The sequence below is a fragment of the Ambystoma mexicanum genome, chromosome 14 (genome assembly GCF_040938575.1).
Source record: "Ambystoma mexicanum isolate Mex_15411 chromosome 14, UKY_AmexF1_1, whole genome shotgun sequence".
NCBI classification, from domain to species: Eukaryota; Metazoa; Chordata; class Amphibia; order Caudata; family Ambystomatidae; genus Ambystoma; species Ambystoma mexicanum.
Window position 1 is genome coordinate 146,578,582 of NC_090940.1, and position 19,165 is coordinate 146,597,746.

The 19,165-nt window shown below is 45.9% G+C and overlaps 1 protein-coding gene across 2 annotated transcripts in view; it reads right to left on the bottom strand.

Moving 5' to 3' along the window:
• FANCM (FA complementation group M) overlaps positions 1–19,165 on the bottom strand; it is a 1,896,264-nt gene that overhangs the window by 633,001 nt on the left and 1,244,098 nt on the right. For both annotated transcript variants that reach the window (XM_069638749.1, XM_069638750.1), the window contains one exon: positions 4,094–4,307. In XM_069638749.1, coding sequence (XP_069494850.1) covers positions 4,094–4,307 — 214 coding nt within the window. The remainder of the gene's footprint in view (positions 1–4,093; positions 4,308–19,165) is intronic.

Genomic DNA, 19,165 nt, shown 5'->3' on the forward strand with positions numbered 1-19,165 from the left:
CGAGGATTAAGTTCAAAACCCTCTGCATTGTCAACAAGACCTTCTGGGGCCTCAATATTTTCAACCCTCTCTTCCTAAATATCTTCCCGCTCCAGCTCTTCGCTCATCCAACTCCCTCAGGGTCAGTCGCTTCTCCAAACAGCGAGTTGGTGGTAGATCTCTTTCTTCTGCTGGGGCCTCCCTCTGGAACAGCCTCCCTACCTCTCTGAAACTTGAGGAGAACGATCTCCGGTTCCAAAAGCACCTCAAGACCTTCCTCTTTGCTTCTGCTTTCTCCCCTCCTCTTCCCTGCTGATCTCCTGGCTGAATCTGAAACTGCACTGGTTACCTGGCTACCCTCTGATCTCGGGCCCAGGTCACCTCTCGCCAGTTGCACACCTGCACTGCCCCGTTGGTAACCCTTTCACTGAGGGACTGTTGTGTATCCCTACAGCCGCTTCTAGCACCTGACACCCGATGTCTGCACTTACCCTTGCACTTCCCACTAGCTGGCCGCACTATTATTTATCTTACTATTATCCTATGTACTGCACTGTCCCCTCAGCTTCCCCCCACACCTTTCCCCTCCCCTGCACTTGCGCGATCTCAATGTCACCAGGCCTAGTAGGATCGTAATCTCGGTCTTCCCTCTGTTTCCCCTACCTTGCCTCGTCGCGCCTTGAAACACTCGTGTATAGGCACGTTATAAATGCCATATCATATCATAATTAGCCAGAAGGGCTAAAGTGTTGAATAATCAAAAGTGGAGTTGCAGAGACAGGCAACTACAAGAGTGTGAATACAATTAGTCCTGGCAGGAGAGTACACCAGAACATTACGAGAGTTTGAATATAAGAAGTCCTGCCAGAAGAGCACCCCAGGCAATTACAAAAGTGTGAATGCAAGAGGCCTTAGCAGGAGAGTATACCCGGCGATTACAAGTGTGGGAATACAAGAACCCCTGGCAGAAGAGTACATCAGGCAATTCCAAGTGTGCGAATCTAGCGGAACAGAAAAACCCTGGCAGGAGAGTATACCAGGTATCCAAACAATCCAAAAGCTAACGATATGTGGGTCTACATTTGGTATTGATTAAAAGGAAAGATCAGAATTGGTCTTTTAAGGAAAACAAAGAAGATTCCAGGGGAAGGGAATATCTTCTGGATTAAGAATCAACATCCTTGAAAGACTTTTTGTTGAAAGTTATTTATTGAGTTTTCCACTTTTGAACATTTATAATACCAAAATCCAGAGAAAAGACAAGCACTATTGTCTGTAAGAAACAGGAAGAAGAATCCAGGGCAAGGGAGACACCCTCTGGATTAAGGAGCAATATACTTTGGAAAGACTGAAGGCATAAGACATTATCCTTCGCACCTTATAATTAATTTCCTCAGAATGTGAGAGTAAGAATAGTACTTTGGACACAGGACGGTTATGTTTTGGACATTCGGACACATAGATCTTTATTTTTGAGTTTAGGTAGGGAAACGCCTCCAATGCAGGGACAGTGAGGCATATTCCCAACCCCTTTTGTCAATAAAAGTATTTAGCGAAAGCATGTTCAAAATGTGTCCAAGTTGCATTCCTGACTCTTCACAATGGAGTACGTTGAGAGTGGAGTTTGGAGAAAGATGACAATTGGCAGGAGAGCAGGGAGGAGGAGATTCTAGGCGGAGGAGGGAACTGAAGAAGGTGGTAGTAGGAGTACACCAGCAGATGGCAGGAGGATACATGAAGGCAGTGGCAGGAGTTAAGAAAGGTGTTGCAGTCGGAGAACAACAGTGGGCAGAAGGGAGCAAACCATGGCAAGTTGTGGCAGGATGAGGGGCGGAGGTGGTGTCAGGAAATAGTCAAGAAGGAAAGGATAAGAAGTAGAGAGAAATATCTAGGACTAGCGAGAACAGCCACTCTAGGAAGTAAGGTGAAGGAAAGCAAGGCCCAAACCAGAGCATATGGTGGATAATGCCCAACTCTGGAGGCATTGAGCTCACAATGGCAGGAAGAACTAGCATGTGGCGTGGCATGGCATCGTGGAGGGCCATGCTCAGAAGACAGGATCGTTGGAAGCACTTCTGCGGACATTGGGCTGGTATGGCCTGGCTGGCTCTCCCTGCCGCTTAAAGAGAAAGTCCAGCTGTTGTGCAACTGTTTATCACATCCAAGAGACACAGGCAACATCAACAAGAGACCCGTGCAATGACTATTCCTTTTTGATCAGCAAGGGAGGCAATGTGGGTGCCAGGAGGGGTACCCCCAAAAGATTTGAAACATTTTAACGAGACCTTGTTGAACTGAGAAAACTGATGAATAGAAACAGTGGTAATACTTATATTTGATGAGTTGTTCAAGTCTTGGGTAGGGAGGGGGAGATTTTCAAAGGAGATGGTATCCTAGTTTGAGTGCATACTGCTGGAGAAGCAAGCCTGCAACCAACCAAACTTTATTTGACTTTTGGTTCCTAATAACCTGATGAACTGCGAACAAACCCATAAGAAATGCTTAGGTAAACATCTGTTTTTTTTAAAAATTTTCAAAAGAAGGAACCAAGAGGGAGGGTGGACGAGTTCCAGTGGTCAACCCAAGGAGATCAAGAGAAGGTTAGATGCTGGCAATCTCACCCTAGAGGTGTTTTGTCTTTTGTTATTGTGTATAAGTATGAGAATGATGTAGAAGAAGAATACAAGTTTATAAACCGAAACATGCGATGTGGTCCAGTTTGTTGATCCATGTCCATGGAATGATAGCTCTTGGCAGGGGTGGTATCTCTAGTCATTGGGACATTCCAGGGACATCAAACGTCCCCCTGTAAGCCTTTATGGGTTCCTGCATGGGGTAGTCAGCACTTCACAGGCTCCCCTCATCGTAGATAATTACCGCTGGCAGCAAAAACTTATCGTACTTATAAATGTATCAGTTTCCAGGGTGGAGCGGGAAAGTTCCCAAGTGCTGTTAGCTCAGCTTCTTTTGCTCTGGAGCCACTTAGACAGCATGGCAGACATGGTGTAATGCAGCCAACAGAGGGCCCCAGCATCCCATGGCATGTATCTGGCCCCAATGCATGTTTAGCGTCATCCATTTGAGTGGGGGTGGGAGGGAAAGGGCATGTGACCTTCTTGTAATGGTGGCCGATGAGGAAAATTGGTGAGACAGTATGTTCCAAGGAAATATAGGAGGGTCAGAAAGGCGTACCGATGCGAAAAGGAGCCCAGGCAGCCTATCCAAGGGGCAAAGGATAGTAATGGAGAGATAATGGCAAAAGGGGTTGAGGATAGTTCAGGTATAGAAGGAGAAAGATAATCAGTCATGGAGAGGAACCCTAAATCTTTGCAGAATCGCAAACATTGAACTGGGCCTACTGAAGGAAGAATGAGAAGAATACAATATGGAATAAAGTGGGCACTACTGATTTGTTGCAATTACAATTTCTAAATAGGTAAGGTCTATTCTATTAACAGCATTAATAGGTTCAATAGAGCTACTCATCAAATAGAATCCTATGGCACAAGGATCAAAATATGCAGTACGAAACTGAGCGTTGCCACTCAGTTGGCCAGGTGCTCTCAGTATGCTCTATACATAAGCTGCAACTCTTTATCATGCTTTTCAAAACATCAGATGTATAGAGAATGCTGAGAGCACCCGGCCAAATGAGTGGCAATGCTCAGTTTCTTACTGCAAAAAGAATGAGACGCCATTAAGTGTACATGGTGCTACAGGAATTAGCCTGATATTACTGCTTGACTGTGAACTTGAGCCTAGAAGAATTAAAAGCTGTTTAACAGAAAACCTTACCTAGAGAATTGTTCAACAAATGAACTTGTCTAATGCCTGCCCCATATTGAACACAATTGGCCATTTGTTTTAAGTAACCACCATACCAAGAGAAAGGAGCACACTCATATGAAGATGTTAAACCTACGAGTTAAAGAAATGTATAGTTACCTAGCACAAGGTATGGCAGCACAACTGAATTCAAAGGGCAACACCTTCTTACATTGCAGCTGGTTTTCATCTATACCTACATTTAATGGGTTGTTTTCCACTGAGACATGGATCACAGAAGTTTAAACACGCACAATTTCAAGAAAACAATAAGAAAGGTTTTTCTTACTTGTCCCATTGAAGAGTGTTGATTTACGGAGCATTGATGATTGACGGGGATTGTCTTTTGCCTCATACAGTCCATGAGTGATGTACATTTTATGCACCTTTGGGTTTATACCTTCTGGGACCATGCGTGGACTCTGCAGATTGAATTGTAGCATGGTATTTCCGATGATAGCTTTGTGAATGCTTCGTTTTAGGCTTTGGCTTTGGTTATATGTCTGCACAACAGAAAATTAAAAACTGCAGCATGGTTCGCAAAATGTAATTACAGTACATGTGGGTATGAAACAACAACTTGTAATTCAACCGTGGGAGACCAAAATGTGTTAGTGACTGGTCCTTTCACATTTTTACCTATCCACTATTGCAAACAGATGTTGCACCTATCTCCAAACAGAAGGCTTCTGAGTTCTGTTGCACATAAACTACATTCTCCATTTATAACTATGACAGACACTTGCAGATTTTAAAATTGTAATTAAAAAAGGTTTATGACAAAGAGCTACCTTCATACTCTCTATAGGTATATGGCCACAATTCCACTGAAGATTACACAACAATACTTCTGACAGCAACTCTGAAATCTGCAAAATCTTCTGTACTCCATTAGGTCCATTGAAACAAGAACTTTTTAAACAAAGCAAATGGTTGGGTGGTACTTTCAAGCCTTCCTTTCAAGAATCTAAATCTTGTCCACAGCCTCTGCCTCCTTCTGAGCCGTTAGCCCCCCACCCCAGGTACATTAAACCAATCACAGTGCCTGGGAAGTGACCTAGGACCCACCTTCAAATGCCTATCACACAGCAAAGTACTATGCTTTTTATATACCATATAGTCCGGTAATACACGAGGCAGTGAAGCGATACGCTATGATCAGGCATTCTTCATCATATACCATTTATTGGCATCTGATGCATAGGTGTTCTAACCCCTTGTGACTTCATATGGCCTCGTCTTACAGATATTTCTTCATATAATTAGGGAATTATACACAATTACAAAATACTCCAATAACTCCCGAGGCATCCCCTATATTCCCCATTAAATGAACTGTCACAGATTTCGTGCTTTAAAACACTTGTGTATAGGCATGTTATAAATATCATATCAGATGGCCTCAGAAATCTGCAGATAAGGATAACAGATTTAAGGCACTATTTATTTTTCATTTAATAGGTTTATTCAGATAAAATCCATTAAACAAGCACATAAATACAAAATAAAATGCATTAAAAGACGAGATTAAAAACACAAATTACATTGTACAGAACAGAGTAATACATGAACATCAACTGATGAAAAATATGTCAAACTATACTTTCAAGGACCATAAATGGTCAACTAAAACTCAAGATAAAATGTCCATGCGTTGCTTCTACACTTTCATTGCCCTCCTGAGATAAGATAGTAGCGCCCAGGATACACAGGGAAAATCAGTCATGAGGAGATAATATAAGGCTGGGCGACATTGTAAAAAATTCTGTTACCCAAGAACATAAAACAAAGGTTTGCGAAGTCTAGGACAGTTGAAAACTACGAGGCCCATATGACCCACTCCACTCCCCACCCCATGTGGTCTCGCCACCCTACTCCAGATATCACTGATCACCAGAATGTCCCCAACGTATTCTGAAGCAATGCAACACTGTACTATCTAAGTCTTCTCTATTCTGAGAGGGAATTTTCGATCCATCTCCCTGAGGGATGTTTCTAAGGAATACTCCTCCTCTGATACTGCCCAATGTCACAAGAGTGTTTCCGAACTCTCCCTTTCACACTCACTTTTTCCACCTCTTTTCCTTGCTCTGTATCCATCTCTGCTTTTCATCCTCTGGGATCTTCCTACTCTCGGACCTCTAATTTTGTCTGTCTTCATCGCCTTTGCTCCTCTCCCCAATCTCGAAATATAGATATATATATATATATACCCCACTCTCAACACACTATCTACACCCGTGGCCCTAATCTTCGCACACTCCCCCTGCTTATCTCTCCCAACTTATCCTCCTGCTTCACTCCAGCCTCACCACCCTCCTCGCACAATCTCACCACTCATATACCATACACTTTCTCCATCACTTCCAATCACTCTCGCTCAATCAATCAACTATTTACTCCAGAAATTAATCATAAAACCAATACAAACATAAAACCAATAGCTTTTGTCCGCGGCTTCTCTCGTGTGGATTTTGGGATTTGATACTACTGTTTCCCAAGACACATGAGGTTTTTTCTTCAAACTGTATGAAATATAATTTACAGGTTGATGTCTTAACGTAATAAGCAATGTTTATTGCAGACGTTAGTCGGGACATATTGGCTACAAAACAAAGCTACTTCAATTGATGTGTGTCAAGACATTTTTTTGGGTTGTAATTACTAACAAAGACATACAAATAAATGAAAATTACTTATTTGACATCTGCAACCTACAACAACAAAAAATGTGAGTACTTTTTTGTAAACTACATTAGTGGTTTTCACTTCAGGCGCTAGGATTACCAGAGAGTTAGGTGAGCTCACTCTGGAACATGCCACGTAAAACTGCCCATGCAAGAAGCAGTCTTCCCTTAGGTTAATCCCTGCTTCCTTTCTGCCCCTGAGAGTTGTTGATGGTCATGGCGAAACATGCCTTTTAGGGGAACTGAAGTCTTTTGAAATCAAATGGATATTCTCAAGGTATAAGAGGTACTCGTGGAATGAACAAAGACTCCCCCTGGCCATAACCGGCTACCACTGTATCTTCAAACACATTTCTGTGAAGAGCTTTCACTCGCAATCTGGTGCCATTACAAAGCTGAGGCAGGTTGAGATTCCACATTAATATCACAGGTGCTCCCACTTTGAGAAGAAGTTTGTGTTTGGGAAGACCAGGAGGATTTAAAGTGTTCAAGAACGCAATTGGGTAGTGGCCTGCTTCATCACTTTGAACCACTGAGTTTACAGATTTGTACTCCATTTGGACTCCTCCGAAAGAATTAATATCTTATTCAGCCATGCTGTTCTCTGGCGTTCAAATGGTATGCTCACGTAACCATTCTGTAGATTTCTCCATTTGATTTTTTTATGTCAGATAACATTTTGGATGTGGGGTCTGCTAGGGAATTAACGATTGTGTCTAGGTCGGAAGGAATTACAGTTTTCTTTGTTTTAAACTTTTATTTAACTTGCACAGCTATTTCACATTACATTACAAACATTCATGTTACTCGCTGTTACATTTATCGCATATCATCGTTCTGGCTCTTTTTCATGATCGTCATCACTTGTGCTTTTATCAATCAGGTATTGTCTGAAATGACCCCAGATATCTGTCAGGCGACATGTCAGAGGTAGCAGGCTATAGTACACCTCTTAATTATCATTCACCCAAGTCATTACTCTGATCCATTCTTCCAACTTTGGAGGGTCCCTCTTTTGCTCACTTTGCTAAGAGGAGACCAATAATTAACAATGTGTCTGGTTCGGTTAATTTTGTTTACAAAGCCTAGTACACATGACATTGGGGACAGATCTATAGAGTGGCCACAAATTTTCTCCATCGCTGTCCATACATCCGTCCAACATTCCACAAGCATTCCACAGGACCACAACATGTGTAATATGCCGGCCTCCTCACTTCCGCATCTGGGGCATTTCCTTACCGCTGTGGTATACATAGGGCCTCATTACAAGTCAGGCGGAATGGGTTAACAGGGTTCGCTAATGGATGCGGACCCGTTATTCCCATTCCGCCTGATTACGAGGTCCCCTCGCGGGACCCAGTAAGGACGCCTGGTAAAACCAGGCACCCTTACCGGGTCCCGCGAGGGGACCAGGGAGCTAACAACGGGCCGGTCGTAATCGGCCCGTTGTTAGCTCCCTCTCCCATTCCCATTGAGCCCTATGGGGGCTGGAATGGGGAAGGTCTGGGCCCGGGTTCCCTGAGAGAGGATTTACCGGGCCCTTCAAACTCGGAATGGCCCGGTAATTCCCCATTCAGGGAACCCGGACCCAGTTTAGGAGGCAGCCATGGCGCCAATAGCAGCATGGCTACCGCCAAACCCGTAATGAGGCCCATAGTCTTTAGTCGAACTGGGGTGAGGTGTACTCTGGTCACGATTTTATAGTGAATTAGTCTGTACCGTGAATTGCAGGATATATGTTTCGTCAAATTATATATCTGTGTCCAATGCATGTCTGCGATGGCTATCCCCAAATCTTCCTCCCACGCTTTTTTGATATCTGGTGTCTTAATTACTTTGGGGGACAATGTAATTTTGTACAGTGCCGAGGCCGATTTCTTTGTCACGCTAGGTGCGAGTACATATCCCAAGCTTGGATGCGCTAGAGGTTCCTCTGGGAAGCCATCCCACAAGTTTGCTATTGCTCAACGCAATCTCAAGTACTGTAGTTTCTGTAGCGGGGTATCGCCTACCAGCGCCTTGATATCATCCCAGTCTACAAATTGTCGCTCATGGAATAAGTCTTTGAATACATGTATGCCCTTATCGCGCCAGTGTGTTACCAAAATCACATCCTGTGTTGGAGAGAGGTAGGGTGCGCCCCATATGGGCATGTTCGGATTGTACATCACAGGATGCCTGGACTGGTCTATTAGCTTATTCCATGCCATGCACGTCACCATGGCTGGGTCAATTTGATTATCGCTCATCTTCCCTGCTGCTAGGGTTTGTATGAGTTCCAATGGGTCTCTCCCCTGCGTTTCCAATGTCACGTGTGATGCATCGAGCCCTCCCTTCACCCAGTACATTGCATAGTATGCTTGTGCTGATATATAATATAGTTCAAAGTCAGGCGCCGACAATCCACCTTTGTCGTATGGCATTGTAAGTCGTTTCCAGCTCGCCCGTGCCTGTCCCTTCCATATAAATGCTGAGCATGACCCCTGACTTCGCGGAGTTGGACCTCGTTGGCCATACCGGTACTGTACTAAACAAGTAAAATAGTTTCGGGAGAATAATCATTTTGACCAGTGCTAATTGCCCATTTGTGAAATCGGGAGTGGATTCCAGCGTCGGAGTTTAGCACATAGTGCATCCACTAACACTCTGTAATTTAGGGTGCGCACCAGTTGTGCTGTACATGCTATCTCCACCCCCAGTTATTTCACCTTTTGAGGTGCCATTTAAGTCTGTGCAGTTCCTCGCATCTTTCAGTGGCCTCTGTCAGTGGGAATATCTCAGATTTAGCAGTGTTCAGTCGGAGGCCCGAGTAATCCCCACATTTTTGCACAACTCTTAATACAGTTTTCAAATATTTATCTGGGTCTCTAATATATAACATGATATCCTCTGCATATAGGGTTATTAACTCTATTCTTCCGGCTATTGGTATCCCGGGTCTGCTGTGCTGTGCAGTGCCCTCAGTATGTCAGCCAGTGGCTCAATCACAAAGGCGAATAGAAATGGAGACAGCGGGCAATCCTGTCTCGTACCTCCCGCCAATTTTAGGATCGATGATAACGTCCTGTTAACACATACCCTCGCGTAAGGTTGGGTGACTAGTATACAAACCCATTTGATGAAGTTGGGGCCAAACCCATAATTGTTCAGAACTCTGAATAAGAAGGGCCAGTATACTGTGTTGAACGCTTTTTGCATGTCTAAAGCAATTGCGGCCCCTTTAGTGTCTTTCGGGACCTTTGCAATTATGTTATAGCACCGCCTAATATTGGAAGCCGTTGACCCGCCCTGTACAAACCCTGCTTGGCCCTCATGCACCATATGCAGCATTAGAGGGTTCAGTCGGGTCGCCAGTATCTTTGCATCTGTGTTCATGAGGGACAGCAGGCAATATGACCCGCAGTCCTCTGGTGGTTTCCCTGGTTTAAGCAGCAAGGTTATTACTGCTTCTCCTGTGGTGTCCGGCAGCATGCCAGCCTCCAACGCTTCATCCCATACTAAGTGTAGCAGGGGAGCCAATATCTCTACAAACTCTTTACAAAATTCCACGCCAAGCCGCCCGAGCTAGGAGCTTTCCCACATGGGAGGGCTTTTATGGCTTCCTTTATCTTGTTCATTGTCAGGGGGCATCTAAAGCCTCCCGAGTTGCCCTAGATAGAAGAGCGCTGGGTATCTTCTCAAGGTAGCTGTCGATTTCACTGTCCGTGGCCTTGCTTTGAGCGGAGTATAATTTATCATACAAAATCATAGAAAACCTCACTAATTTACTCTTGTTTTGTGACCACCACCCCGTCCTTCCTGGTTATGCATGGAATGTTCGTGCTCCCCTTCTCTCTGTGAACCATGTGTGCCAGTAGCTTCCCGGGCCTTTCCTGTTCCCCGTACCTCTGTGTGGCTGCAGGTCTCTCGAAATAACACAGCTCCATGTCTGCCACCATCCGGAAGTCGGTTAAGTATGTTTTAATGTCTGCCGCTGTTTGCGCCGTTGGGGCAGAAGCACATTCCAACTGCATGTTAGCTATTGTTTCCTCCCGCCTCTTCAGCTCCCTCTGTAATACCCCTGATATAGACCTTGAACGCCTGCCATAGCACTGCCTGTCTGGTGACAGACTTGTCGTTGTTCTGAAAGAATTCAATGAAATGTTGGGACATGCTTTTTTTGAATACTGGGTCTACCAGCGGTTTCGCTTTGAATCACCATGGGGTCCTCTGTGGGGCGGTGTCAGGGATATCTAGTGTCATTGTCACCGGTGAATGATCCAACAGGGTCCTGGGGAGTATCTTGGTATCTGTCGTTGTCATGATGCCCGCTCCCGGGGAGCCGGTTCAAGCCCGGCGTCCCCGAAAGCGGACATCCAGTCCCCAAGGAAGGACCCAGCAACCCCATATAGGGGCCCTTTGGACAGTGTCCTGGCTCCTATGGCGTCAGGCTCATAAAAGACATCAGTCCTGGCGCCATAGGCGCCAGGCTTATTATAGGAATGCTTGGGTGCACTTACCTGATGCAGACCATGCTGCAGGATCCCGGCCTCCTTGAGGCCTGAAAGGAACTACTTTACCTGTGGCACTAATTTACCATCCGGGCGTGGTCGGGGAAGGATACATACCTGATTGGAGGAAGGATACATACCTGGAACTTCTTCCAAGGCTATTTAAACCCCACCCGAACGGCCACACGTGCTTCGCGTTGTTCTGCATCTAGCAGCTGGACGCTCACCGTGTCTGCTCCTGCATCCTGACTTCTGCCACGCCTGCCAGCATCCTGGATCACCTGCAAAGGAAGAGAAGAAGAGAACAGAAGAAGGAAAAGTCCTTACCTGCTAAATCCGCATCCCGGAGACATCTCGCCGACAATATCCTGAAAAAGAAGACTTTAATTTAAAACCTCATCGCGTCGATCGCTGCAGCGCCACATTCCACTCACCTTTACAGGGCGCCTCCATGTTCAGCAGCGATCATCCGGATTCGCGGTCACGCCCCAGCGCCTAGGGAGAAAAAGACCAGAACAAAAGGTGAGAGAGAGAAGGGAATAAGGAAAGCTAAATCTCCATGTTAAGACTTACCTGTAGATTCATTCCCTCTTCATTTCGGGTCCGCGCCGCATCCTGGCATTTCCAGACCCCCGGCCCCTAAGGGGAAAAAGAGACATCAGCGTTAATGAGCGAATGAAAAGACATTACCAAAAAACGCTCATTAAAGACTTACCTGATTCCTACAAGGATTTCACCTCTCAACTCGGGTCGGTGCCTGTTCCCCGGCATTCCGTACCCCGGCCCCTATGGGGAAAAAGACACTAGCATTAGTACATTAATGCATAGACACAAGGGGAACGTCTTATCAAAAAACTTACCTGGAAGCCAAGCAAGTTTGGTTCTCACCAACCCGAAAATCCAGTGAAGTAACTGGATACCAACGCGCCCCTGCATCAGAAGCAGGATGGAGAGCTCGTCCTTCCAGACCCTAAGGTGAGACGCTACGAGAAATCATAGAAGGGTTTCAAGGAGGGTGAGAGGGGAAAGTGGGAGGCCGATTGCATTACCCCGCAGACAGTTAATCCCCCATTTTCGCCTACAGAAGGATACTTCTGCGAGCCACACAAGCCAGATTTGGGGGCCCGGTCCAGTCCGTCTTCCGAACCCTGTGCATCACCTTAGAAGAGGTCACAGCAGCGCGAACCAGGCCAGCGCCTCCGTGGGAGTAAGGTGAGCGTAACAGAACGCGAAGCCTTCCTACAAATTCCCACCCAGGCGCTATGGAAAGTTCCGAGGCTGATCAGTTGGCCCAATTACTGGGGGAATTACGGGCCGAAGTACATGCCGCTCGTCAAGAGACTAATGCCCTCAGGAGGGAATTAATAATATCAAAGGAAAGAACTGATGACCTGGCCAGACAGCTTTTGCAAGGTCAAGCTGGGCAAACTCCTCTACCCGGTTCCGGAGGGAACCCCGCTCCTGTGGTTTCCAGTAACCCTGTGCAGATAAATCTACCTGGAAACATGCCGCTGGCCCCACCCGAACGCTTTGCTGGGGACCCCAAACGATTCGCCGTATTCATGAATCAGTGTCGTTTGCACTTATGCAGACCTGGGGCCTTCCCTAATGATCAGACCAAGGTAGCCTTTGTATTGTGATATCTCAGCGACTGCACTGCCGATTGGTCAGTTCCACTGGTTACTCAAGATGACCCGATTGTCCGTGATTTTCAAAGGTTTCAAGCAAGCATGGAAAGGTTATTTGCCCGACACTCTCAAGGGCAGGCTCTGGATAACAAACTTCTATCCCTGCGACAGGGCAATCAGGACCTCCTATCCTATATTGCAACCTTTAATAGACTAATTGTGGAAACGGGATGGCCAGAGGATAAAAGAGTCACGTTGTTTTATCGAGGCCTTCGCGGAGAACTCAAAGATGTCTTGGCCCAAGTTGTAAATCTGCCCCAAGAATGCACAGAGTATATAGACTTAGTGGTCCAATTGGATCACAGACTTCAAAACAGAAAAGCAGATCGGTCCAGGTTTGTGACTCGGGTGTTGGTCAAGACCCATGCCAATCCCAAGGGAGTTGATGTCTCTGAGCCTATGCAAATTGGAGGGGTTAAAGGACCCTTAACTCAAAAGGAACGTGAAAGGAGGCGGCAGTTAAAATGATGTCTTTATTGTGGGAATTCTGGACACTTTCTACGAGATTGCCCGGCAAAACCGCCCCGAAAGGCGGTAGGAGCCGCTGATAAAAACCATGAAGACTCTGTTTCGGGAAACTACTCCGCCCGACAAGTGTAGGGGTCCGCTCGCCGAGCTTGAAAACTAACTCTCAGACCTCGCATTTCATTGTGCCAATGGTTCTCGTAGATCCAGAACAGCCTAAGCGGTTGCATGCAATAAAGGCATACATCGATAGTGGGGCTAATGGAAACTATGTGGATGGTGAATTGGTCTCTAGGATTAACCTCCCTCTCCGTCCAAAAACCAGCAAAGATATCATCACCACAGTCGATGGAACTGAAATTGCCTCTGGACCGGTAACACATTCCACAACTGAGGTGACTCTTATTGGTCCCGACGGCCATCGGGAGGGTGTTGTGTTTGATGTAATCAAGGCTCCACAGTTTCAGGTTATTCTTGGAATCCCTTGGTTAGAGACACATAATCCTCGAATTGATTGGCGAGCTAAGAATAACCTTCCTGGATTGTACACAAACCTGCTACCCAGAAAACCTGAAGATTAATCTAGCATCTGTAACCTCTGCCTCCATGCAACTACCTCCGGAATACCAAGACTTTCAGGACGTCTTCCAAAAGGAACGGGCCAACACGTTACCTCCTCACAGATCGTACGATTGCCAAATCGATCTGGTGCCCGGTGCACAACCCCCTTGTAGCAGGATTTATGCCCTTACCGAACCTGAGAATCTGCGTTTGAGACAATATTTGGATCAATACCTAGCGAATGGTTTTATTCGCCCGTCAAAGTCCCCGGCATCCTCGGCTTTGTTCTTCGTGCCCAAAAAAGAAGGCGACCTTAGAACTTGTATCGATTACCGCGCATTGAACCAGATAACGGTTAAAAACCATTATCCTCTGCCTCTGATCCCTAAACTCCTTGACCAGGTGAAGGACGCTTGCATATACACCAAGTTAGATCTCCGGGGGGCTTATCATCTGGTACGAGTTAAAGAAGGCGACGAATGGAAAACTGCCTTCTGTACTAAATACGGATTATTCGAGTACCAGGTAATGTCTTTCGGATTGTGTAACGCGCCGGCTGCCTTCCAATACTTCATGAATGATGTCCTTCGGGAACTCATCGATGTTTGTGTTGTCGTATATATCGATGACATTCTGGTGTACTCCTCTTCGGAATCTGATCACAGAAAACACGTCAGGGCAGTACTTGAAAAACTGCGCCAACACAAACTATTTGCTAAATTGGAGAAATGTGTTTTCCATACCACAGAAGTCGAGTTTCTAGGTTTCATCCTGACACCCAAAGGAGTCCGAATGGACTCAAGAAAAGTGGATGCCATCCTCAAATGGCCATCACCTAGCTCTGTAAAAGGGGTTCAAAGCATGCTCGGCTTTGCCAATTTCTATCGCAGGTTTATCCCGGAATTTTCACGCGTGGTACAACCCATTACTGCACTCTTGAGGAAAAATAAACCTTTTGAATGGTCTGAAGAAGCCGAGCAGACCTTTCAGGATTTAAAAGCTAAGTTTACCTCCGCACCTATATTGAAACACCCGCGTCCAGATCTCCCTTATGTCGTCGAGACTGACGCATCCAGCCTAGCCATGGGAGCTGTCCTGTCCCAAAGAGATCCCGAAACCAACCAACTGCATCCCGTAGCATTTTGGTCCAGAAATTTCTCGGCACCCGAGGTTAATTATGCAATCACGGACAAAGAACTGTTAGCCATTAAGTCCGCTTTTAAAGCCTGGCGGCATTATCTGCTTGGCGCTCGACATACCATCACAGTGATCACTGATCACCGGAATTTACAGTATTTGAAAACCGCCAAGGCTCAGTCATCACGGCAGCTCCGATGGGCTTTGTTTTTCGCTGAATTTGATTTCGTGATTACCTATCGACCTGGCTGCAAGAATGGCAAAGCAGACGCCTTATCCCGAATTGGAATGGGAGAATCTGATACAAACTCAGAACCAGTACCAATAATTCCCGAACAGAGGATTCTAGGCATGACTTCGTTACAGACGCTTGAAGACATTCAAGCCAGAGTGAAACAACTCCTGGACCCTACAACCTTACAGGAATGGATACAAAAGGGATCAGACTTTACCATAGATAATGGTTTACCTTATTTCCAAGGACGCTTATTCCTGCCACATAAGGAATTACACAAACTAGTTATTTCCAGTTATCATGATACATTAATAGAGGGACACCCCGGTATTGCCAAGACAGAGGAAAAGGTGAAACGACAATTTTGGTGGCCCTCTTGGCGAAAAGATGTTAAATCTTTTGTGATGTCCTGTGGTGTTTGCTCCCAAAATAAAAGTCAAAAGAAAAGACCAGCCGGTCTCCTTCAACCTCTAGACATACCACCAGCACCTTGGCACACCCTATCAATGGATTTTATTACGGACCTGCCTCCTTGTTCGGGGTACAATACTATTCTGGTAATTGTGGATTTGTTTTCCAAAATGGCCCACTTTATTCCTTTGAAAGGTTTACCTTCAGCTTCTGTCCTAGCCAAAGAATTCCTCGAAAATATTGTTCGGCTACATGGATTCCCATCTATACTAATCTCTGACCGGGGAAACCAATTCATTTCCCACTTCTGGCGCAAATGTTGTCAAATGGCGCAGATCGACGTAAGATTATCGACCAGTCACCACCCTCAGACCGATGGTCAGACCAAGAGGACAAATCAGACCCTTGAACAGTACTTACGGTGTATGTTACAGCAATCTGAAAGCAACTGGAAAGACATTCTTTGGATAGCCGAATACGCATTTAATAATTCGGTACACTCTGGAACTGGCCACAGTCCTTTTTATACTTTGTTTGGGCATCACCCTCGAACCTCAAACCTTGACTCAGCTCAGAATGCCTGCAGTAGAACATCTGCATTCTACAATTACCCAAGCCTTCAAAGAGGCAACTACGCATTTACAACAAGCCAAGAGAAAATACAAGGAGAATGCTGATCTACATCGGAGTGAAGCACCTCCGTATCAGATTGGGGATCAAGTGTGGTTAGCTACCAGACATTTACCACTCAAAGGGCCTCGAACTTTTAACCCAAAATATCTGGGACCTTATTCTATTACGGCAATAATTATCCCAGTGGCTGTTAAACTTGATTTACCAGCTAGTATGCAAATTCACCCTGTTTTTCATGTGTCACTTCTGAAACCAGTGGTACCCGGAACCCGACTACTCAAACCTCCAGAACCTATTCTAATAGATGGGGAGCCCGAATTCGAAGTGAAGAACATTTTAGACTCAAAAATGTTTAGGTCAAAACTGTTCTACCTAATTAATTGGAAGGGGTACGGACCTCAGGAGAGGTCGTGGAAACCCAGCGACCATGTGCTTGCACCTCGATTAGTCAGGAAATTCCACTGACTCTTCCCAGACAAACCAAAACCCCCGGAGGGAACAACCTTGGGAGGGGCCTTGGGGGGGAGTGCTGTCATGATGCCCGCTCCCGGGGAGCCGGTTCAAGCCAGACGTCCCCGAAAGCGGACATCCAGTCCCCAAGGAAGGACCCAGCAACCCCATATAGGGGCCCTTTGGACAGTGTCCTGGCGCCTAAGGCGCCAGGCTCATTATGGGAATGCTTGGGTGCACTTACCTGGTGCAGACCATGCTGCAGGATCCCGGCCTCCTTGAGGCCTGAAAGGAACTACTTTACCTGTGGGACTAATTTACCATCCGGGCGTGGTCGGGGAAGGATACTTACCTGGAACTTCTTCCAAGGCTATTTAAACCCCACCCGAACAGCCACACGTGCTTCGCGTTGTTCTGCATCTAGCAGCTGGATGCTCACCATGTCTGCTCCTGCATCCTGACTTCTGCCACGCCTGCCAGCATCCTGGATCACCTGCAAAGGAAGAGAAGAAGAGAACAGAAGAAGGAAAAGTCCTTACCTGCTAAATCCGCATCCCAGAGACATCTCGCCGACAATCCTGAAAAGGAAGACTTTAATTTAAAACCTCATTGCGTCGATCGCTGCAGCGCCGCATTACACTCACCTTTACAGGGCGCCTACATGTTCAGCAGCGATCATCCGGATTCGCAGTCACACCCCAGCGCCTAGGGAGAAAAAGACCAGAACAAAAGGTGAGAGAGAGAAGGGAATAAGGAAAGCTAAATCTCCATGTTAAGACTTACCTGTAGATTAATTCCCTCTTCATTTCGGGTCCGCGCCGCATCCTGGCATTTCCGGACCCCGGCCCCTAAGGGGAAAAAGAGACATCAGCGTTAATGAGCGAATGAAAAGACATTACCAAAAAACGCTCATTGAAGACTTACCTGATTTCTGCAAGGATTTCACCTCTCAACTCGGGTCGGTGCCTGTTCCCCGGCATTCCGTACCCCGGCCCCTATGGGGAAAAAGACACTAGCATTAGTACATTAATGCATGGACACAAGGGGAACCTCTTATCAAAAAACTTACCTGGAAGCCAAGCAAGTTTGGTTCTCACCAATCCGAAAATCCAGTGAAGTAACTGGATACCAACGCGCCCCTGCATCAGAAGCAGGATGGAGAGCTCGTCCTTCCAGATCCTAAGGTGAGACGCTACGAGAAATCATAGAAGGGTTTCAAGGAGGGTGAGAGGGGAAAGTGGGAGGCCGATTGCATTACCCCGCAGACAGTTAATCCCCTATTTTCGCCTACAGAAGGATACTTCTGCGAGCCAGACAAGCCAAATTTGGGGGCCCGGTCCAGTCCGTCTTCCGAACCCTGCGCATCACCTTAGAAGAGGTCACAGCAGCGCGAACCAGGCCAGCGCCTCCGTGGGAGTCAGGTGAGCGTAACAGTCGTGCAGCCCAGGGTCCTCTGAGATACCAGCCATAGATCTATCCTTGAGTGCATATCATGTACCGATAAGTATAATGTATAGGCCCGTTGTGTCCCGTGCAATGTGTGCCAGACATCCCGCAAACCCAGATAGGTGACATGCGCACATATTATGCACGCTGCTCCGGTTAGGGGTAGTTGATGTTCGATCCAGATCCACATCTATTATGGTATTGTAATCCCAACCACATTTCACTTTGGCGGTCGGATATTTTGCGCATTTCTGAAAGACCTCCCGGAAGTACTCTGGGTCATCGATGTTCGGACCATATATGTTTATCAGTAGTATTTCCATGCTGCCCAATTTGCTGTGTACAACCACATATCTGCCTTCTAGGTCACTCTCTGTCGCATAGTAGGTGAATGGTAAGGATCTTTGTATCAATATCATAAGTCTCCGGGCCCTGGTAGAATAGGATGTGTAATATCGATTGGTCTCCCCCCACCCCACCCCAGGGCAATTTTACGTGCTTGTTGCTCTAATAAATGTGTTTCTTGCAGGTACAAGATCTGTGCCCCCCGTCTGTTGACATGTGCCATCACTTTTCTCATCTTTACAAGGACGCCAAGGCCCATCACATTCCAGCTCAATAGTTTCATCTCTGCTGTCTTTTTATCAGTCAAATCAAAACAGGAAATGGGTAACCTCTACTTCGCTGACAGAGAGGAAGCGACAATTATAATAAGAACACAAGTCATGTCTGTGGAAAAAAGACAAATTGTAAAGGGAACCGGCAAAGGGACAGGGAAGAGGAGGCCCACAAATTCGGAATCACAGATCAAACCAAACAAAAAAACTATTAGAAAATATGATTATTTTATTTAAATTTCATTATTTGTTTAAAACATACATATTAAACCTTATTGTGAGCTCATATCTAATCTAAGCATATTGTTTATAAAAATAAAGTGCACAGCCAATCAAAGTGCTTGTGTAAAAACAACAAGACTGTCAATTCAGTCCATGCTAACATAATGCTGCCGAGCTATCTGAAAACCAACCTGGATAATGGGGGCTACCCAAGTAGTGATCAGAGGCTACGGGCGCATTATCACATTTAAAACAAATCATAAATACATAGTCAATACAGTGATAATTTCCTCTAGAACTAAAGAGGGGTGCCGTA